The sequence below is a fragment of the Sesamum indicum genome, linkage group LG10, assembly GCF_000512975.1.
Source record: "Sesamum indicum cultivar Zhongzhi No. 13 linkage group LG10, S_indicum_v1.0, whole genome shotgun sequence".
Taxonomy (NCBI): domain Eukaryota; kingdom Viridiplantae; phylum Streptophyta; class Magnoliopsida; order Lamiales; family Pedaliaceae; genus Sesamum; species Sesamum indicum.
In genome coordinates this window covers 14,691,692-14,710,168 of record NC_026154.1, presented here as the reverse complement: position 1 = coordinate 14,710,168, position 18,477 = coordinate 14,691,692, and the positions used below count along the sequence as shown (strand labels likewise).

The 18,477-nt window shown below is 32.6% G+C and overlaps 3 protein-coding genes across 4 annotated transcripts in view; 1 reads left to right on the top strand and 2 right to left on the bottom strand.

Annotated features, from left to right (window-relative positions):
* Nucleotides 1-2,825, bottom strand: part of LOC105172589 (peroxidase 43-like) — a gene marked incomplete in the record, with an annotated part of 3,178 nt that extends 353 nt beyond the window's left edge. Inside the window, 4 exon segments of the mRNA XM_011094097.1 lie at nt 1-270; nt 1,834-1,996; nt 2,079-2,264; nt 2,533-2,825. Of these exon segments, the coding sequence (XP_011092399.1) occupies nt 1-270; nt 1,834-1,996; nt 2,079-2,264; nt 2,533-2,733 (820 nt within the window).
* LOC105172588 (glycine-rich RNA-binding protein RZ1A) lies at nt 9,142-12,329 on the top strand. Of its 2 annotated transcripts, none has more exons than XM_011094094.2 (4): nt 9,142-9,296; nt 10,368-10,498; nt 11,149-11,654; nt 12,052-12,329. In XM_011094094.2, exons 2-4 carry the CDS (start codon nt 10,388-10,390, stop codon nt 12,053-12,055), a joined length of 621 nt encoding a protein of 206 aa, XP_011092396.1. In that variant the 5' UTR covers nt 9,142-9,296; nt 10,368-10,387; the 3' UTR covers nt 12,056-12,329. The 2 variants fall into 2 exon arrangements, with proteins under 2 accessions (XP_011092396.1, XP_020552929.1); XM_020697270.1 differs by lacking the exon at nt 9,142-9,296 and adding an exon at nt 9,445-9,560.
* On the bottom strand, nt 16,253-17,304 carry LOC105172587 (vacuolar iron transporter homolog 4). The gene has a single exon (XM_011094093.2). The coding sequence runs from the start codon at nt 17,070-17,072 to the stop codon at nt 16,413-16,415; it is 660 nt and encodes a 219-aa protein (XP_011092395.1). The 5' UTR covers nt 17,073-17,304; the 3' UTR covers nt 16,253-16,412.

The following is an 18,477-nucleotide window of genomic DNA, read 5'->3' as shown; positions in this document are numbered from 1 at the left end:
TCCTCGTGGCCTGGTCTTGATACAGGCTAGCATCGGATTGCAGCACAGCAAAGCCGCTCCTGATGTTCTGCAGGATTTGGATGTCGAACGTCTCCGCACTGCCTCTGTCTATCGGCAGCCGCACACCGACGTCTCCCTTCTCCGGACACGTTGATTTTAGCTCCGGTAGCAAGACGGGGTTTATCGATGGGTCTGAGCCGCCAGCGGGCGTGAAGCTGTAGAGCCTCTGGCCCATGAAGAAGCATGCTGCCGTGCCAATTGTATGTGCAGCTAAAGATAAAAAACGGATAAAATTAGCAAATGAAGAACATAAACATCGACTTTTTATGATTTTTTTTGGGTTAATTACATTTGAACCCCTCTAGAAATACATAATTACACTTAATCAAAGGAGGTCTAAGTGTAATTAAGATAATTGTTTCGCATTTACAAGGGTCTAAATGTAATTAATTTTATTTTATTAGATAAAAAGAGCTCAAAAGCAACTGCATTAAATTTGAAAATAAAATATCCCCTATCACTAATTAATGTAGTCCCTTTCATCCTACCTCATCATCTAACCAATGACCCAAATATCACACATGACAACTTATTTTCATACCAATATTCATGAAAAATATCTAGGGTATTCATATTTATCCACATTAATTTGTATTTATTTCGAAATAATATTACACATTTTGTCCGAAAAAAAACTATAAAATATAAATATAGATCAAAGCTAATTTATCGTTCATTAATTTTGTGACATCACACAAACTTAGTAATGGGATTTAAATTGAATTTTCATAATTAAACATTTCTATCCACATTATAAAAAAAATTAAATTAATTAGCTAGTGGAATTATTTTTACATAAAATGGAAATTATAATCTTAATTGTGTCCATTTAATTTATTTTTATGTGAAAGCAACTTGCATCTGTTCACATGCAACTCATCTATCTATCTAATCTTTTTTTATTCTTTAATTATGTCCCATCAGTTCAACCCTCACGTGCATGCTATTATACATCCATATTTTTTTCCCTGTAATTAATTTATACCTAAATTGATTATTTGACAATTAAAAAAGCAAAAAAAATCACTCAAGTGCTCATGAATTACATTATTCACTGCAAATTGAAAAAGGGTTTAGTGCAATTTATCCTCAGTGATATTGTAAGTGAGCAAATTTCTCTCTTATAAAAAGAAAATAGCAATTTATCTCCATATGTTTTTAAAATGAAATAATTTACCTTTCTATATTTTTTTAAATGAAAAAAAATATAAAGAGGAAAATTGCTATTTCTTTCTTTTATAGACAGATAATTTGCTCTTTTACAATATTATAGGGGTTGCTTACATTTTTTGGAATTCAAAAATGATAAATATTTTTGGTTTGTTCTTCTTATTTTTTAAAAAATATAGATGAATATATCTTTTCTAATACATAATTAGAAAATTATTTCCAAACTCTGCGAATTTTCTTGCATTAATCAAAAGCTAAGATCATCTATCTTAGCATGTCTACCGACTTAGACACCCACAAAAGTTGCATTTTTCAGCAAGCATACGTGTGTTTGCTATTGCATTTTTATGTGACCGATGCTTGCTACAATTTTAATAGAGTGATCGATCACATAACAAGTATAATAACATATAACGTGAGTAGTTAGATGTATCTAGCCAGGTTTGCACGACTTTTCTGCCTATGTAGATGTATCTATTTACATATCTGAATTGAGTTGACTAGTTATATTACAATTTATTATATAATTGGTAGCTCTACTTAAATTGTACACGAATTACATAACAAGTGAAATGATAAAATAGAAGAGGTGTGTGATCCTACCACTGAGAACCACAAGATCCTTCTCATTGAGGCCTTTCTTGAAAAACTTGGCTTTCAGGCTCATAACGGAATCGCCAACGTCCGGCATATCGTCCGCCAATGTTACATTCGAAACCATGCCATCCCTTCTCCCTGTTTCCACCTCGTAGAACGGCCCTTTTGCCTGAATTTACAAGCAGACCGATCAGCAACAATCACAGACAATGAGTTCCCTCGAAAGTGTCAGTTATAGTAGCAATATTTACCACAACTACAGCATCTCTGGCAGCCAAAGCCACTATATCTGCGCAAGAAACAGTTCCGGGGCACTCAGCTTCCAATTGGGACTTTGCTCTCTCTATGATGTCAAATCCTCCGACTCCTTGATGCCCGAACGCCTGTCTCTCGTCCGTTTCCAGCCCGTTATCAATCAGAATCGACCCTTCGCACCCCTGGATTGTTCAAGAGCATCAAACTTATATGTATAGCAATCAACTAATGTAGTTCCGATCATTGTCTGTTTCGGTCTTAATCAAACACTAGGCAGCAAATTTGCAATGAAAAATCCAATGTGTACCATGACATTAGCCCGTACAGGAATTTTAGCCAAAGAAAGTTTGAACCATGTAAGTGACTAATCACATAACAAGTGTAATAATAACGAGAATTTTCACTGTATGCAAGAATGTATTAAAATTGAAGGGGGGGAGGGAGGGTTACCTCAACGAAGCAGTCATGGAAGTGAAGCCTGAGCAAGACGGGGGCGGTGTTTGGGTTGGAGGCAGCGGCATCGCGGACTATGGCGGCGACGACGGCCTCGGCGTTGGGGCAGGTGGAGTCATAGAACCCAACTTGGAGCTGGCTTTGGGAGAATCCGAGGAAATAAGTAGTGATCAGAAGGAGTATGAAAGAAAGTACCATTGTTAACCAAACTAAACTGAACTTGAAAGTGCAGGGAATGGCTGTAGCTGTATTATTGCTAATTATGCATGTGGAATTAAAGAGATAGTTGGGGAGATGTATATATAGATGGAGGAGTTGTATGTATATATTTGTACACAAATAACCAATGATGTATTAGTCTAGTAGTTAATATGAAGGTCCTATAAATCGATTCGAGCCCCACACATCTGTGGATATTTGTATAACTATTTATTGTAATTTATTTTATTATTCTTAATTACGGAGATGGATTGATCGAATATCGATGCATGACTCCATTTATTGAGGTATTGTATGTAATTATATAATTATATTTAAAAAAATATATACACTAATAAGTACCATTTTAGCAGTGTAGGTGAGGTCTCATAATTATAAAATTATGGGTTCAAATTTTATAAGTAGTTCTCTACTCTGATAGTGATTATTTATTGATTGAATTATTATTAATTATTAATAATTCATCTTGCTATAATTGCTAATATTTAAAATTTAATAATACATGTAATCAATTCTTATAAAAATATATCAAGAAATGCATTTAAAGTTGTAGAAGAAAGAGAATTGATAGTAGGTCCCATTCAAAATTATTCCATGTGTTACTATTTATGATTTTGTCTTAATTAGATCAATAATTATATATTTTTGGGGCATCAATTTCCATAATATTTAAAAATGTTTTGTGAAAAGTTGATTATTTTTTTTTGTCAAAATATCTTCATTAGTACTTTATCTTCACTTTTTGTATCATTTTAGTCCCTTAACTTACGAATATATCGCAATAGTACATTATATTTTATGTAGATTTTACTATGGTTCCTTATCATTAAATTTTAGTGGAATCTAATTAAAGTGGATAAAATATTCTACTAATGAATTGAAGAGTAAATTGAAAAAACTCGTGTACTTTCATAATTTATGAATTATTAAAAAAATCATATACTTCAATAATAATATGATTTGTAACTAAATAAAAGTACAAATATTAATAAAACAACTACAAATTATTAAAAAAAAATCAAATATAATAAATGTATTTTATGCCTAGGTATTATAAGGCAATATATATATAGAAAAGATTTTGTATGAATCTAAATCAATTTTTCTTTTTTTTTTTATTTTAAGCCGACTGATTTTTTTCAACATTAATTATCGAAATTGATTATAATATTTTATTATTTTATAATTTTCTACCATCTTTATTTTTCTACATTTATAAGAAACTTATACTAAAATCCAAATTCAATATACATTGCAAAATTTTAAGAATATATTCAACTTTCAGTTATAATAAATATTTATTTAATTTGAATAATTAGTAGTTGTTCTATCGAGATATCTATTTTTGTTTACTTATAAAATATTTAATATTATCGGAGTACGTGATATTTTTGAATTATTGAAAAATTATTCAAGTACATGAATTTTTCAATTTTACCTCTCAATAATACATTATTTCATCAACTTTAATTAGGTTTCATCAAAACTTAGACGGTCAATGACCATACAACATGTTTAAAAGTTGAGGGACTATTACGATGCATCCAAGAAATGAGGGACCAAAGTGGGATGAAAAGTATAAATGAGGGACTAATAAAGAAATTTTGTCTCATTTTTCTATTTTTCTTATGTGAACACTATGCAATTCCTTTAACAACGAAAACGACATGCAATTAAAATACGTAGACATTGAGATTTTTTGTATCAAAATTACTAACTATAAAACTCAAACAAAATTGACTAATAATTTGGTTGCAAATTAAAGTTGATAACAAATTTAGCACTTACACATTTTTCACAGACAGATTCAAAATAAATATAATTTTTTTTTTGAATTGATTAATTGAGTCTAATCATATTTAAGTACGGCCCAGTTAAAAACGTATCTATATCAAGTCCAAATAAAAGTTTGGCAAAAGTATTATTTTAGTCCGCTAAGTATGCCTAATTTTAATTTTAGTCCGATAACTATGTCCATTTTTGTTTAGATCCGGTAACTTACGAAATTGCTTACTTTTAGTCCTCTGGCAGATTTTCGGACAATTTTACCCCTATGTAACTTTTGAAAGGCAGTTTTAGTCCACTCATAGGGGTAAAATTGTCCGAAAATTTGCCAGAAGACTAAAAGTAAGCAATTTTGTAAGTTACTGAAACTAAATAAAAATAGACATAGTTATCGGACTAAAATTAAAATTATGCATACTTAACGGACTAAAATAATACTTTTCCCTAAAAATTTGCATAAAGTTTGTCTATAAAAAGGAAAATTCATTCGACAAGTCTACGCACTACATACTTACAACAAATTCGAACGACTCAAGTCCAACGCAAATTCGAAACTCTTTGTCACGATGAAGTTCTACAACTGCGATAGTTCCACGTCTATTTTAGCATCAAATTTTCAAAACCCTGATACTGTATTTCAAAGTAACTCATAATTTTTTCCCACAGATTTAAAAGAGCTCAAGAACAAAAATTTCTGGTCGTTGGATCTCGCTATAATCTTCATTCTTAAAGATTGTACTTTTTATTTTTATTAAAATTTATAAAATTCATTTTTTTACATATTTTTTTTCTTCTAATCCTGTAATTTATGTTTGCAGATTCAAAATTTGTATGAATAGTTAACACTCAACATTGTCTCTATCAGGTTTTTTCCCAATAAAGTGAGGAATTGCCAAAAGCGTAAAAAACAAAACAAAGGAGAAATCGCATCGAAGTCACACGTCTTTTGTTTTTATCCGACTGTTAATATTCCTTGTACTCCATCGCTTTATCATTATTGATAACGTGTGCACGACTATTTATGATTCTCTTAATCACGCGTTTCTTAATAAAGAAAATAGAAAGAGACGCTAGAACAATAACATCCCAATTTCTTGCACAATTATAATTATCTTCACCAATCTTTTCTTTATAAAGAAAACCAAGAAGCACACTATTAATATAGTAAATATTTTTAACGTAAAATTTAAAATTTTCTGTAATTGTAAAAATTTCAAATCCATCATTATAGTGTTTACCAAACTGTCAGACCCCTTTTTACTTTTATTCTCTTTGAAAAATTCTAATTGCAATCAATTTGACAACATCATGACAATTATAAGGGGTGAATAGCAGTTTACCCATGTGATATTAAAAATGAGCACATTATTCCCCTGTAAAAAAATATAGCAATTTACCTTCATGTACTTTTTAAAATGAAGCAATTTACCCCCTTGTACGGGGAGGTAAATTGCTTTATTTTAAAAATTATAGGGGATAAATTGTAGTATTTTAAAATATACAGAGAGGTAAATTGCTATTTATTTTTTCATAAAGGGGTAATTTACCTATTTATAATATCACAAGGGGATTCTTGCATTTTTCCCCAATTATAAGTATTATTGTATATGTTGTATAATTAATATATCTTTTTATATTATATAAATAAATATAATATGTACATAAATATGTATATAAGTGTTTTACATTGATTACACATGAAAAGTTTGAACGACTTATAAGTCTCAAATCCTTCTCTTCTGGCGATGGACATTTTCAAAATAAAATCTTAAAGCTTGTATGAAGTTGGGCCGGATTTTAAAGCCTTGAATTGGTTTCGGGGCGGGACCCGGACCCACCCCAAACCTCTAGCTTTTTTTTTATTTTTTTTATATTTTATAAAATATATTTATACATATATAAAAATATATAACTTATTTATACTTACATATACTACATAACGCAAGTAAAAGATGTGGTGTTTGGGTTCAGTTGAAGTGGAAAGTAATGAAATAAGTGCTAAAAACTAAAAGAGTATAAATGAGTGATTAAAATAGTATTATTGCTCGATTTTCACATACAAATGAGAGATTGATATTGAATTGAAACTCTAGGTATGAAATTCAATATTCTTTTAAATTAAAGTGGTAGCATGAAGGTAAAAATTATAGTATGTAGGCTCCAATCGCCTTCTCCCACTAGTAGAACATGATCTCAAAGTGGTTAGATGAACCAACCACGGACTCAGTGAGGGTCCCTAGCAATCGGAGCTGATCCCCCTTGGATTTGGTGAAGATCCTCGGTGGCTGGAGAATCCCTTGGATTCGGTGGAGGGTTATTTCTTGGCGATTAGAGACCTCCGATTCTCGTGGAGCGGTTAGAGTCTAGTGTGATGAAGATATTTTCTAAAGATAATGATGTCGGCTAGGTGGTTGAGGAAACACCTTTCTCCTAGCAAGAGTCCAAACATTTAGTATTTATAGGTTACTTTTGACTGGAGGCGCTATGTATCCTCGATAGGGTTGTTGGTCCTTATTTGATTTTATGAGGTGCGACTCTAGAGATTTTATATGAATGCCACCTAGGTCACTTGTAGATGCCATGTGATATGGGCTTTAACTTTGATTAACAGATTTCAAGTCCCTAAGCTTACTTGTGGGTTTGTGAGGCCTTCTTGGATCTGAGTCCTTTCGACTTTGGACTGATTTGACTTCTTTTTACTAATTTAGTTTTTGATATCGCCTCCTGTCGGACTCCGACTCTATCCAGATTAGGCTTCCTAGGGACACCTTGAGGCCTTACCTAAGTTAGGCTGGGGGCACATTAGATCTTGCATCATTTGGAATTTGACATCTCTTTTTTCTTTTTACACTGCTTGGGCCTTTTTATGCCAACCCATTTATATGAATATTGCTATATAAACTCAGTATTGTTGTAAATTTAAATAATAATATAAATAAATAGTTTATAAACATTTTAATATTTATATAAATAGTACATATTCTAAAACTTTTAAATATTTCAATATCTAAAATATGCACATATAAATTTACAAAACCTTTCATTAATATTACTATCTCATATTTATAAAGTTATAATCATATTTTAAAAATATTAACGGGTTGGGATCCAAAACTTTTTTTGATCAGGATGGTCTTGAGTTTTGACAAAGTCGCTGTAAATTCACCCCGTTGTCATCTCTGCGGATAATAATGAATAGTAAATCATATCACTTTATATAATCAATTTCAAGTGTACTAAGATTTTGCAAATTCTAAACTAAAGTTTTTATGGACTCAGATATGAAAAATATAGCACAATTCTTAATTTAAAATTTCAAAATACCTAAAATACAATTGATTAAAATCCTGCCCACTTATCCCTCTTTTCTCCCTAGGTTGCAAGGGTTTCTTGAAACTAGAGGCAGCCAACTAAGCTATTTTAAGTTTTCCAAGGCACCAGATTGTAATTAAAAATAAAAGTTAAATATATTTTACACTCCTGAATTATACATATTATCGCATTTATTCTCTAGAGTATAAAAGCTTATAAAATCCTCTCTGATAAAATAATTTGACATTAATAGGACAAAAAATCCCTTGTTACTTATCCCCTATACTTTTCATTTTACTGCCTAAAGTATGATTTATTAATAAAAATTCTTCTAAATCTACTTTTAGTAATTTAAAATTTTATTTACAAAATAATAATCTAGCTTTTTATACATTATGTAACACAAAAAAATATTTTTAAGCTCAATATATATAAAAAATTTGCGAAATAAATTATTTATGTTAAAAAATATATATAAATATGTGTAAATACATAATACATGTAATTTCATAAAAAAGTACGTCACTTGTAAGTTTTTGTTCAATTACATATGCGTATAATTATTATTTATCATATTATTACTAAAAAATTTTGTTCAATTACATATGTATATAATTATTATATATCATATTATTACTAAAAAATTTTATAGAATATTGTAGATTAATCATATCATAGATTTGCATATTTTATAGTTTGTGTGTATGTATATATTCGATGTAATAATTTAAAATTGTATTGATAATTTATTTTTAAAATAAATTTAATATGTATATATATAACAACAAAAGCGAAAATTATGTAAGTTTTTGAACATTTATATAAAGATACAGTGATTGTAAATTTACAGAATTTATACAGACTCAATACTAATTATAAAAATCATAAATTCTGGTTAGTATTAATTTAAATAATTTTTTTGTAATAAATCAAATTATATTTTACAAAATGAATATAATAGATATATTTTAAGGGTATAAATAATAAGACATTTTTATCATAAAAAATCGATCCATATCATGAGGAGATATTTTATTATATTTTATAATTTAAAAGGTAAATACATAGTTGCAGGGTACCAAATGTATTTAACCCTTAAAGAAAAGGTCAATGCTCAAAGCCGAATTTCTTATAAGAATTGGGGTTAAATTATAAATAACCAAAAGTGATACAGATGCCCGCCACTTGATGCCCTGCGATAGCAGTTGATCAAAGCATCACCTTGTCATCCAACGGTCAGCATGAAATGGTTCATCAACGGACGAGAATCAACGACAGATCGACGCGTTATTTCTTTATCAGCTCGTTCTAGTATTCTACAACTTCATACATATCCAAAAGCGAAAATTCCGTCTCACTTGAGTGAATTGCCAGATTTTTGTTTGCAGGTTTCTTTCTCTCTCCACATCTGCTGATTCGTGCGCTATTTCTGAGTCTTCGCTGAGGTACAGCCGAATTTTTTCAACTTTTTAAGTATTTGAAGTTGATTTTACAATCAAATTCTAGGGAATTATTGCAGCGAATAGATCTGAATTAAGTTTAACAATCTGGTGTTTGATGGATATTGCCTTTTGGTAATCTTTTGTTTCGGACTTGAGATGATTTGCGGAATCGGAGGAATCCTGTGTGGAATATTTTGGGAAGGAGCTGAAGCTTAATTATAGTCTGGTTGTCTTCACTTTGAAGAAACGGTTTTATACGCAACTTATGTGCGTGTTTAAAGTTATTTTTCGATCGTCTTGGATTTATTTCATGTTATCACTGAACTGTTGAGGAACTATTAGGTTGCTTGGGTTGCAGTTCAGTGCTTGGTTCCATGTTGCATTATGTTTCTGTAAGAAATTTGTTTAACTCGTAGATTTCTAAACCACTTAATCATGAGTAATTGGCATATTGTGGTGGAATCGCAATTATGTGCTAGAACCCCTAATTGATCTGTGGAGTTCCCATTGTGGTTGGTTGCAGATTATGTTAAATAAATATATATCAGGAAAATCTAATTCTTGTCAAATTGGGAATGCATCATGTGATCATGTTGTGTCAAGAAATTGTTGTTCCTATAGACTTGTTGAAAATTTTCTTTCCTTCAGCTATTGTGGAGTCTGCCATATTTGTGATCAAGGCATTTTTGGCAAAATTCTTGGAGTAATATGCTTCCTTGTTAGCTGTGTATAGCGAATATATTCTACAATTTTTTTGTTGGAGCTACTGATTTGATGAAGTAGGAGGCAGTACATATTTTTGTAACGAGTCTTATCCTTACACTTGCTTTTAAAGTGAAATATCAGAATTAGATTCTTTGATAGGATAAAAGTTCAAGGGAGAAACTTTCAGTACATTAAAATCTTCACAAATATGGTCTACTTAGAATAATGGGCGTCCATGGCTACAAGTATTTTGTAGTAAAAAAATTCATGGTATGACAACTGCAATAAGGCTTTTAGTTTTCTGCTAATGATTGGATTGTGAAATAATCCGATTGCCTAAAATTGGATTTGTATTATTTTTCTCACCAGGAAGGAAAGTAGCTTGAAACATGTCAGATGATGTTGAGTATCGATGCTTCATTGGTGGCCTGTCATGGTCAACATCTGATCGTGGTCTCAGAGACGCATTTGAGAAATTTGGACATCTTCTTGAGGCAAAGGTAATAGCTTGTTTTAATGCATTGAAGTACTTATTTTGAATGAACTCTATATGTTTGTTCTCAATAACTAGCATATCACCGTCTAGGACTTCATTAACCAACTTGTAATGAGTTAGTTCATTAAAAGAAGAAAGTCTGAGTTTGCTAATTTGCTTGCTTGATGTTATTACAGATTTGTTTGAAGTTTTGACTTTTTTTACGTACTGAGGAGAACTTGAGCTATATCGTAAACATATTTTATCTTAATTATCATCATGTTTGTTTTACTTGACTCACATCGACTTTGCGCTTATTTTTATGACCATTCTATTTTGTTGTTGATCAGCTTTTGTGTCGCTGCCTGTTTCTATTCATACATTAACTATAACTTGTCATAAGATATGACTTTTATTTAGTTCTGTATAATTCAGATCCGTTTCTGGGGTTGATGACAAGAGTATATTATTGTAGTTGGGCTTCTGGAAGTTCTCTTGCAGAAAATCTGTTTTAACAAAATTAATTGCTATAATGATTCAGGTGGAAGAACAATTGTAATAAAATATGTTGTGTTTTGTGGTGCATTTCTTGTCTTGTTGAGACTCATAAATTTCTTTGTAAGAGTACCGATGTAGGCTTCTCACCATGAAAGTGTATCTTTTCTTTCAATCTAGGTGGTTGTGGACAAGGTCTCAGGGCGTTCTCGCGGATTTGGATTTGTCACTTTTGACGAAAAACAAGCTATGGAAGAGGCCATTGAGGCCATGAATGGAATTGATTTAGATGGTCGAACCATAACTGTTGACAAAGCTCAGCCTCAGCAAGGTTCAGGCAGGGATTATGATAATGATCGCTCACGCGATCGTGATCGTGATCGAGGACGTGCATATGGAAGTGGGCGGGGAAATGGCGGCGGCGAGTGTTTTAAGTGTGGCAAGCCAGGGCACTTTGCTAGGGAGTGTCCTAGTGAGGGGGCGACAGGTGGTCGATATGGGGGTAGAGATGATAGGTATGGCGGCCGTGGTGGTGGCAGAGGTGGTGGCCGATACGGCCCTGATCGTAATGGAGATCGATTTGGAGGGCGTAACAGGGATGATGGTGGTCGTGGAGGAGGTGATCGATATGGCCGCGACCGCACTGGGCCTTATGATCGCCGTGCCTCTGGGGGTTTCCGATCCGGGTAATTTACTTCTTATTATGATATGTAAAATAATCTGAGCATTTATATTTCTAGTCTCAACCACATCAAATGCCTTATTGGATCATTTATCTATTTGGGTTGTTATGGGGGTTGTGATGATAGGTATTGCGGCCGTGGTGGTGGCAGAGGTGGTGGCCGATACGGCCCTGATCGTAATGGAGATCGATTTGGAGGGCGTAACAGGGATGATGGTGGTCGTGGAGGAGGTGATCGATATGGCCGCGACCGCACTGGGCCTTATGATCGCCGTGCCTCTGGGGGTTTCCGATCCGGGTAATTTACTTCTTATTATGATATGTAAAATAATCTGAGCATTTATATTTCTAGTCTCAACCACATCAAATGCCTTATTGGATCATTTATCTATTTGTGGCAGATGAAGATTTTAAGGTCCTCAGGCTGTGGGTGCAGTTATCATGATGAAGTCTTCTCCTGGTAGCTCCTCAAAATGGATCAAACTTCTGAAAGTGTGAAAGTGGCTAATATGTACTGTGTTGTGTTCCTGAAATGTTCTCTAGTTTTGTTCGTCGGGTCCTTATATTGCTCCGTGTGCAACTCCAATCTGACCGTACACTTTTGAATGTTATTTTACTGCTGGTTGTGGTTGTCTGCTTCCTTGCTTACACTGCTACTAAGTGATGCTGGATTTGTATACTTTTTCGCATGGCAACTGCACATCCCATGGTCTGTATGGAGTTGTATGGTTCTTGGAATGAGGTCAAAACTCGGGATTGCTGATTATAAGACATGGCCCCATCCCTGGGTGTGCTCCTCACCAAAATTAGAGAGGCTGTCGTAGAAGCTATACTCCTTCTAAAGTCAGGGTTTTAAAGATATAAAAGGGATTAACCGGGTAATATATTTTTCTTGTTTCAGTTATATTTTACCTTTCTAAGACTTCAAGTCAGTTCTTGTTTATTGATAACGTTGCTAAACTTTTGGCAGGCTGCCTGGTTAGTAAATGGCGTGTTTGGAAAGTTGATGATTGGCTTGCTTTTGCTAATTGGATACATTTAAACACTAATAAACTTGAAAAAGCTTTTTGGATTGCAATAAGCACTTTGCAAGTTCTATCATTAGTCAACCTTGTCTTCTGCAAGGTGGCTGAAGGGAAGAGTTTCCTCTTAAACATGGGCAGTTCCTATAGATACTCTTCTCGATTTCAGCAACTGCTATCCTGCTTTGCTATGATCCTGTCTGGTGTCGTTTTCTCGGGAGAGGTTCTTGTTCTGTTTCTGTTTCTGTCCTATCATATAGTTCAGATTTGGATCGTGTTTGTTACAAGGTGCAGTATCATACCTCAGCTTGAGCTTCTAGGCTTGCATCTTACTTTATCCTTAAGTGTGTTGGAGACTGCTAAGTGCTGCCTAAGTTGAACTTTGGAGTGACCTGGAATAAAAAATATCAGGCTGACCCAAGTTTTCTATTCATCACCTGCCTTTTGCCTTGTATTTCCCTCTGAAAGATGTCCGAGCAGAGGAGATTTTGTCCTTTCCCTTCATGGCCAGAGCGAACTTACTCAAGATCTGCATTGGCTGCAACTTGAACTCAATTTTCTTTCTTACTTTTCTTTTTCCATCTATTGAAGGTTCTAAAATACAAATTCTTCAATCTCCACTATATTTTGCATGTTATGATTATATTTTTTCAATTACATATTCATAAATGACGCATACACTAATTATCATTTCTGCTCATTCAATTGAGCCATGGTTATCATTTTAATGTAGGTTTGCTCGACTCCTTGTTAACTTGAATGTATAGCAGATGATACCCAATTTTATCCCTCGTGTTACTCTTTTTGTACCTACCTTTGTGAGGATACACCATCCAATTTCTGATCTGTTGTTACTGGAATCAGGAATTCTTGTGGTTGATCTTAAAGATATTTATTTTTTTTTAAGTTCTACTTGTTTCCATGGTATGTGATGCATTCTGACCGGAGGATGATAACATATAGCTCTGTTAGGAATGTTAGTATTCTTTCTCGTGCTGTAGCTTAGCTAATGGTGAAACAGCCTGTTCTGTTCATGCACGAACTTTTCTTTCTATTATCTGTACTTTTACCTCCATAGCCTGCTCTTCATGGTGAATTTTCTTAGTTGTTTCTTCATGCATGTTGCAAGTTTCTTTCGAGTGAATTGATGTCAATATCCAAGATTCTGTCCAGTCCCCCTACGTCCTGTTTCTATGTTTCCTTTGTGAGCTTTTATTCTCTTATTGTAATAATCTGTCCAGCATTTTAGTTATTGCATTCTCAATTTCCCTGAAGCTCTGAATATCCGGAATCTTGGTTGCTGCTACATTATTTCAGTTCCGTACATTCATAAAAATTCAGTGATGCATGAGAACGAACTACTTCATACATAGCGTGAGAAAAAGGATATGGTGGTTGTGGTTAGAGATTGAACTTGTTCAAGCAGGGCCTGTACCATTATGACTTGCAACTTGCAGGTCATCTAACCTTAAGTTTGATGCTTTACCTTGTATTTTTCTTGTTCTGGCCATTGAAGATGCTCTGATCTTGCCAAGTGAAGTGGTGGTTCAGTGTAAACATGGTTGAAATATGATTTTTTTCGACTGTTATTTGTTCTTGGAAGTTAGAACAAGCATAAAAATACATGTTATTTCTGAGGCAGAAATTTTGCTTGAATTACTGAATGCTCAATATGTTTGATTTATGAACATTTACCTATCTAAGAATAGAAGGATGAAAAGATATCGGGATATTTGCTATTGTAATTTTGTATAGTTTTCGTGTGAAAATGAGAATATATTTTGATTAGTATATGAGATTGTGTTTTATATTAAATTGTAGAATCAAATTATATTTTTAACAAGAATACATATAAATATATTTTATTTTCACTTTAATTACTATTTTAATAATAAAATCCAACATGAAAACATAAACAAACAGACAATTAAATTAATATGTTCAATGTCTGAAGACACTTTTTTATTAGAATTTTGCCATTGTACATGACCCAACTGTCGCGGATTTACGACGCAAACAGGTTAGACTTGTTAGATTCGACTTAAAATGGAATATCTGCAAGGTAAAATTATCACTTTTAGTCCCTCAATTGCACCACTATTCATATTTGGATATTTATGTTTCCTCTTCATCAAATTTAGCCCTTCATGCTTGTAAGTTCCATCAATTATACGTTATTGTAAAATAAAAAACATGAATGTTAGAGAACATCTTAAAATTATATCAAAATTTTTTAGAATTGATCATTATCATCTTATATATTGTGATATACCTAATGAGAATAACACAAATATTAAACAGTATCGTAAATTATAACACATAAAAATTTATAAATAAATACGTAAAAGTTATGTCATCAAATACATAAAAACAATATCGGTAATAACAAATGTATTTGTGTATTTGATGACATGACTTTTATGTAATTGTTTATGACTTCATGTCTTTTTTGATGTGATGTGATTTATGGCATTATTTGATGTTTTTATTATTTTGATTGGTTATAATTTAAATTTTCTGTCATCATGATATATAGGATGGTAATGATTAATGTTGATTAATTTTAAGATTTTGAAGCACGACTTTGAGATGTGTAAAATGATCTTTATTTTACAGTTATAACTACTAATTAACTTAATTAATTTAATTAAGTTGTGTAGTTGATGAAGTGGTTGGGCCACCTTTTCTCTCTTAGAAAGTTGTGATTTCGAGTGCTTTTTGCAGCTAAAATGTCTTTTATTTTTATTCTTTTTAATCCGTTAAAACTAACAGAAAGATAACGAAATGGACAAAAATTGATTGAATCTATAACCTTGACGGCTTAAGTCTGATAAGGGATTTAATTTGGATGAGTGACATAATTGAGGGACGAAAAGTGATACTTATTCAACAATTATACTTTTTTTTTTTTTGATATTTGATGTAATTATCAGTAGTTCGAAAAATTACATTTATAGTTTAAAGTTGACTTTTGTCTATAAATAGGTACCTTTGTGTGAATTTTGTTGATATTTACAAAAATATTTTAAAAAGTTGATATAATAGGGTTTTTTTTCCTCAATTTTTTGCTAATATCAGCAAATTCGATCAATTTTAATTAATGGGAAGACTTATTCGCTAGATGAAAGTAAAGCTTAGGGTTATTAGCTATATTTTTCAAATCACATGGATCTATGTGCAAAATATTATACCAATTTTCAAAGAAGAGGAGAGTGTAATTATCCCTAAAGTTTTTAAAATATTAAAAACTATATATTTTTTTAGAATAATATTAAAAACATTTTTTATAAATATGAGAATATTAGTGTTGAAAGATTTTATAAATTCTTATGTGCATGACTTTGACTCTAATACATATAGATATATAGATAGATAGACAGACAACATCAAATATATATAGTCAAATTATCAGAATTATTTGTTTATATTTTCATGTTCGATTTTCATTATTGAACTTTAACAATGACTTTCATAATTTGATTATTTTAATTATGGGATATATATATATATATGTGTGTTGATGTAATGATTATTATACCATAAAGAAAGAGCAATTTGTTAAACATGCAAAAGAGTCAGCTTACAACAGAAACATCCAACCTTATTGCATGTCAAGCTTGCAAGAGAAACATGTTACAGTTCATAATGCTTACCATCTCCAATCCATTCCAACAACCCCAACATCATTTTACACATGAAAACACACACAAATTATGACACCCTAACCTCCCACTTTGCACTCACATCTCCAAACCCCTAGAGCTAAGCAATTTAGTCAGCCCAAATGTGATACCCATGGCCATCAACCCTCCCACCACCACCCTACAACAAGACCTCACCACATTCGTCCTCCCCAGCACTGCACCCACACCGCCAAACGCCACCAAAGCCGCGGTGGTTGCCGCCATTACGACTGCCAGCCTAACCTTATAGTCAGCTATAAAAGCAGCTGCCAGCAACGGCACAATCGCCCCTAACGAAAATGCTAGGGCTGATGCCAAGGCAGCTTGGAAAGGGTTGGGAAGTTTCTCCTTCTCCACATTCTCTTCGTCGTTTTCGACCATTATTGTTTCCCTCTTCATCTGGGCTACCTCTATATCCAGCTGAGAATACACAGAAACAAATTCGCCTATCGCCATGCTGCAAGCACCGGCAAACAGCCCTGCAAACCCTGTCAAGATCATGACCTTAACATCGTCTTTAACAGCTCCAACTCCCATCATAAGTGATGCAATCGAAACCAATCCATCATTGGCTCCAAGAACGGCCGCCCGGAGCCACTGTGCCCTTTTTGAGTAGTCAAATTCCTCTACTTCAGGAACAACACTGAGGTTGCATTGGTTCTGGTCTACACTGTCCTTGGGGATTGTAACAATTTGGACATCGTTGGATGCAGCCATGAGAGAGATATGTAACTAGATATGGTTGTAATGACTATAAGTTGTCTTGTTTGAGTATGCATGCAAATGTGCAAAGAGAGAGAGGGTATATATAGAGAAATTGTCCAAAAATAAATATTGTAGTTTGAAGAGCACAAGCCTTTGGTGGGATTATTAAAATATATCAATTGTAATAAACTATACAAAGGCCTAAAATCATAGCAGCCCTCTTTGGTCTAATTACCAAATGTACATTCCTCAGGAAAATCAAGGAAAACATGCATGCAGAAATGATCTTTAATCTACACTTTAAATTTATAAGTTTCATGTTCAATAAAATTGAGGAATTAATTAGACAAAATAAAAGCTGATATATGTAGCTGTTATTACAAGAAATCATAAATTTCATCAGCTCTTGGAAGCCCAGAAATCCTATTATTACTTATGTGTAGCAATGATTCAGACAAGAACCCTACAAATGAAAATATATACATATACAGAAACATATATGTATGTGAAGGTGGATTGCTGGTTAGGACAGCACTTGCAGAAAGGGAGACGTGAAAGAGATAAGATATAAAATATGAAGGAATGTGTGTTGTCCACACAGTAAGTGGCATTAGATTATTTGAAGGAGTGTGCATTCCACACAAATTCCACAAGCTTCTTTCATAAATTATTCACATAGACATAGCTAGTGCACCACCATCCACCTTAATAAATATATATATTGGATATATATATAAATATCTTGCATTCAAAGGATATGTATATATATATATAGAGAGAGAGAGCATTCACTCATGATTGATCAAGTCAGTTAAATTTAGCAAAGAACGAAGAAAAAACTATAATTTTAGTTCTGTAACAACTTATTTTGATAATTTTTACCATATAACTCCAACTAATGTTAATAATTTACCTCTACCAAAAGCAAAGGAAAAAATATTAGTCGACTCTAAAAATTAAATTTTATTTTTGGCCCATTTGTTCCATGCATGTCGACATGAAACCATAACCCTAAACTCTTTTGTTCGAACCACACACAACGGTTGCTTGCTCCGCCGTCCCGCTGCCGTTGTGTTTGGTGGGCAGTGATACAAATTGGTGGCGCTCAAGAAAGTAGACAAAAGGAAGAAAAAATTGAGAAGAAATATTTATTACCTTCTGATTTATGTTTTTTAATTAGGTTGGTGTGAGTAAAAGCTTTATGCTTTGGTGGGTCTGAGGACAGATTTTTATTTTATGTACTCAATCGGGTTTGTGGCAAACACATCACAAATTTATAATAGTTATAACTATATACAAAATTTTAACTTTTATTTAATATATATTTACAAAATAAATCTATTTTTTAATATAATAATGTTAATTTTTAGAAAATTTTATTGAGAAATAAAAAGATTGAATCGAATTTGCATCCATC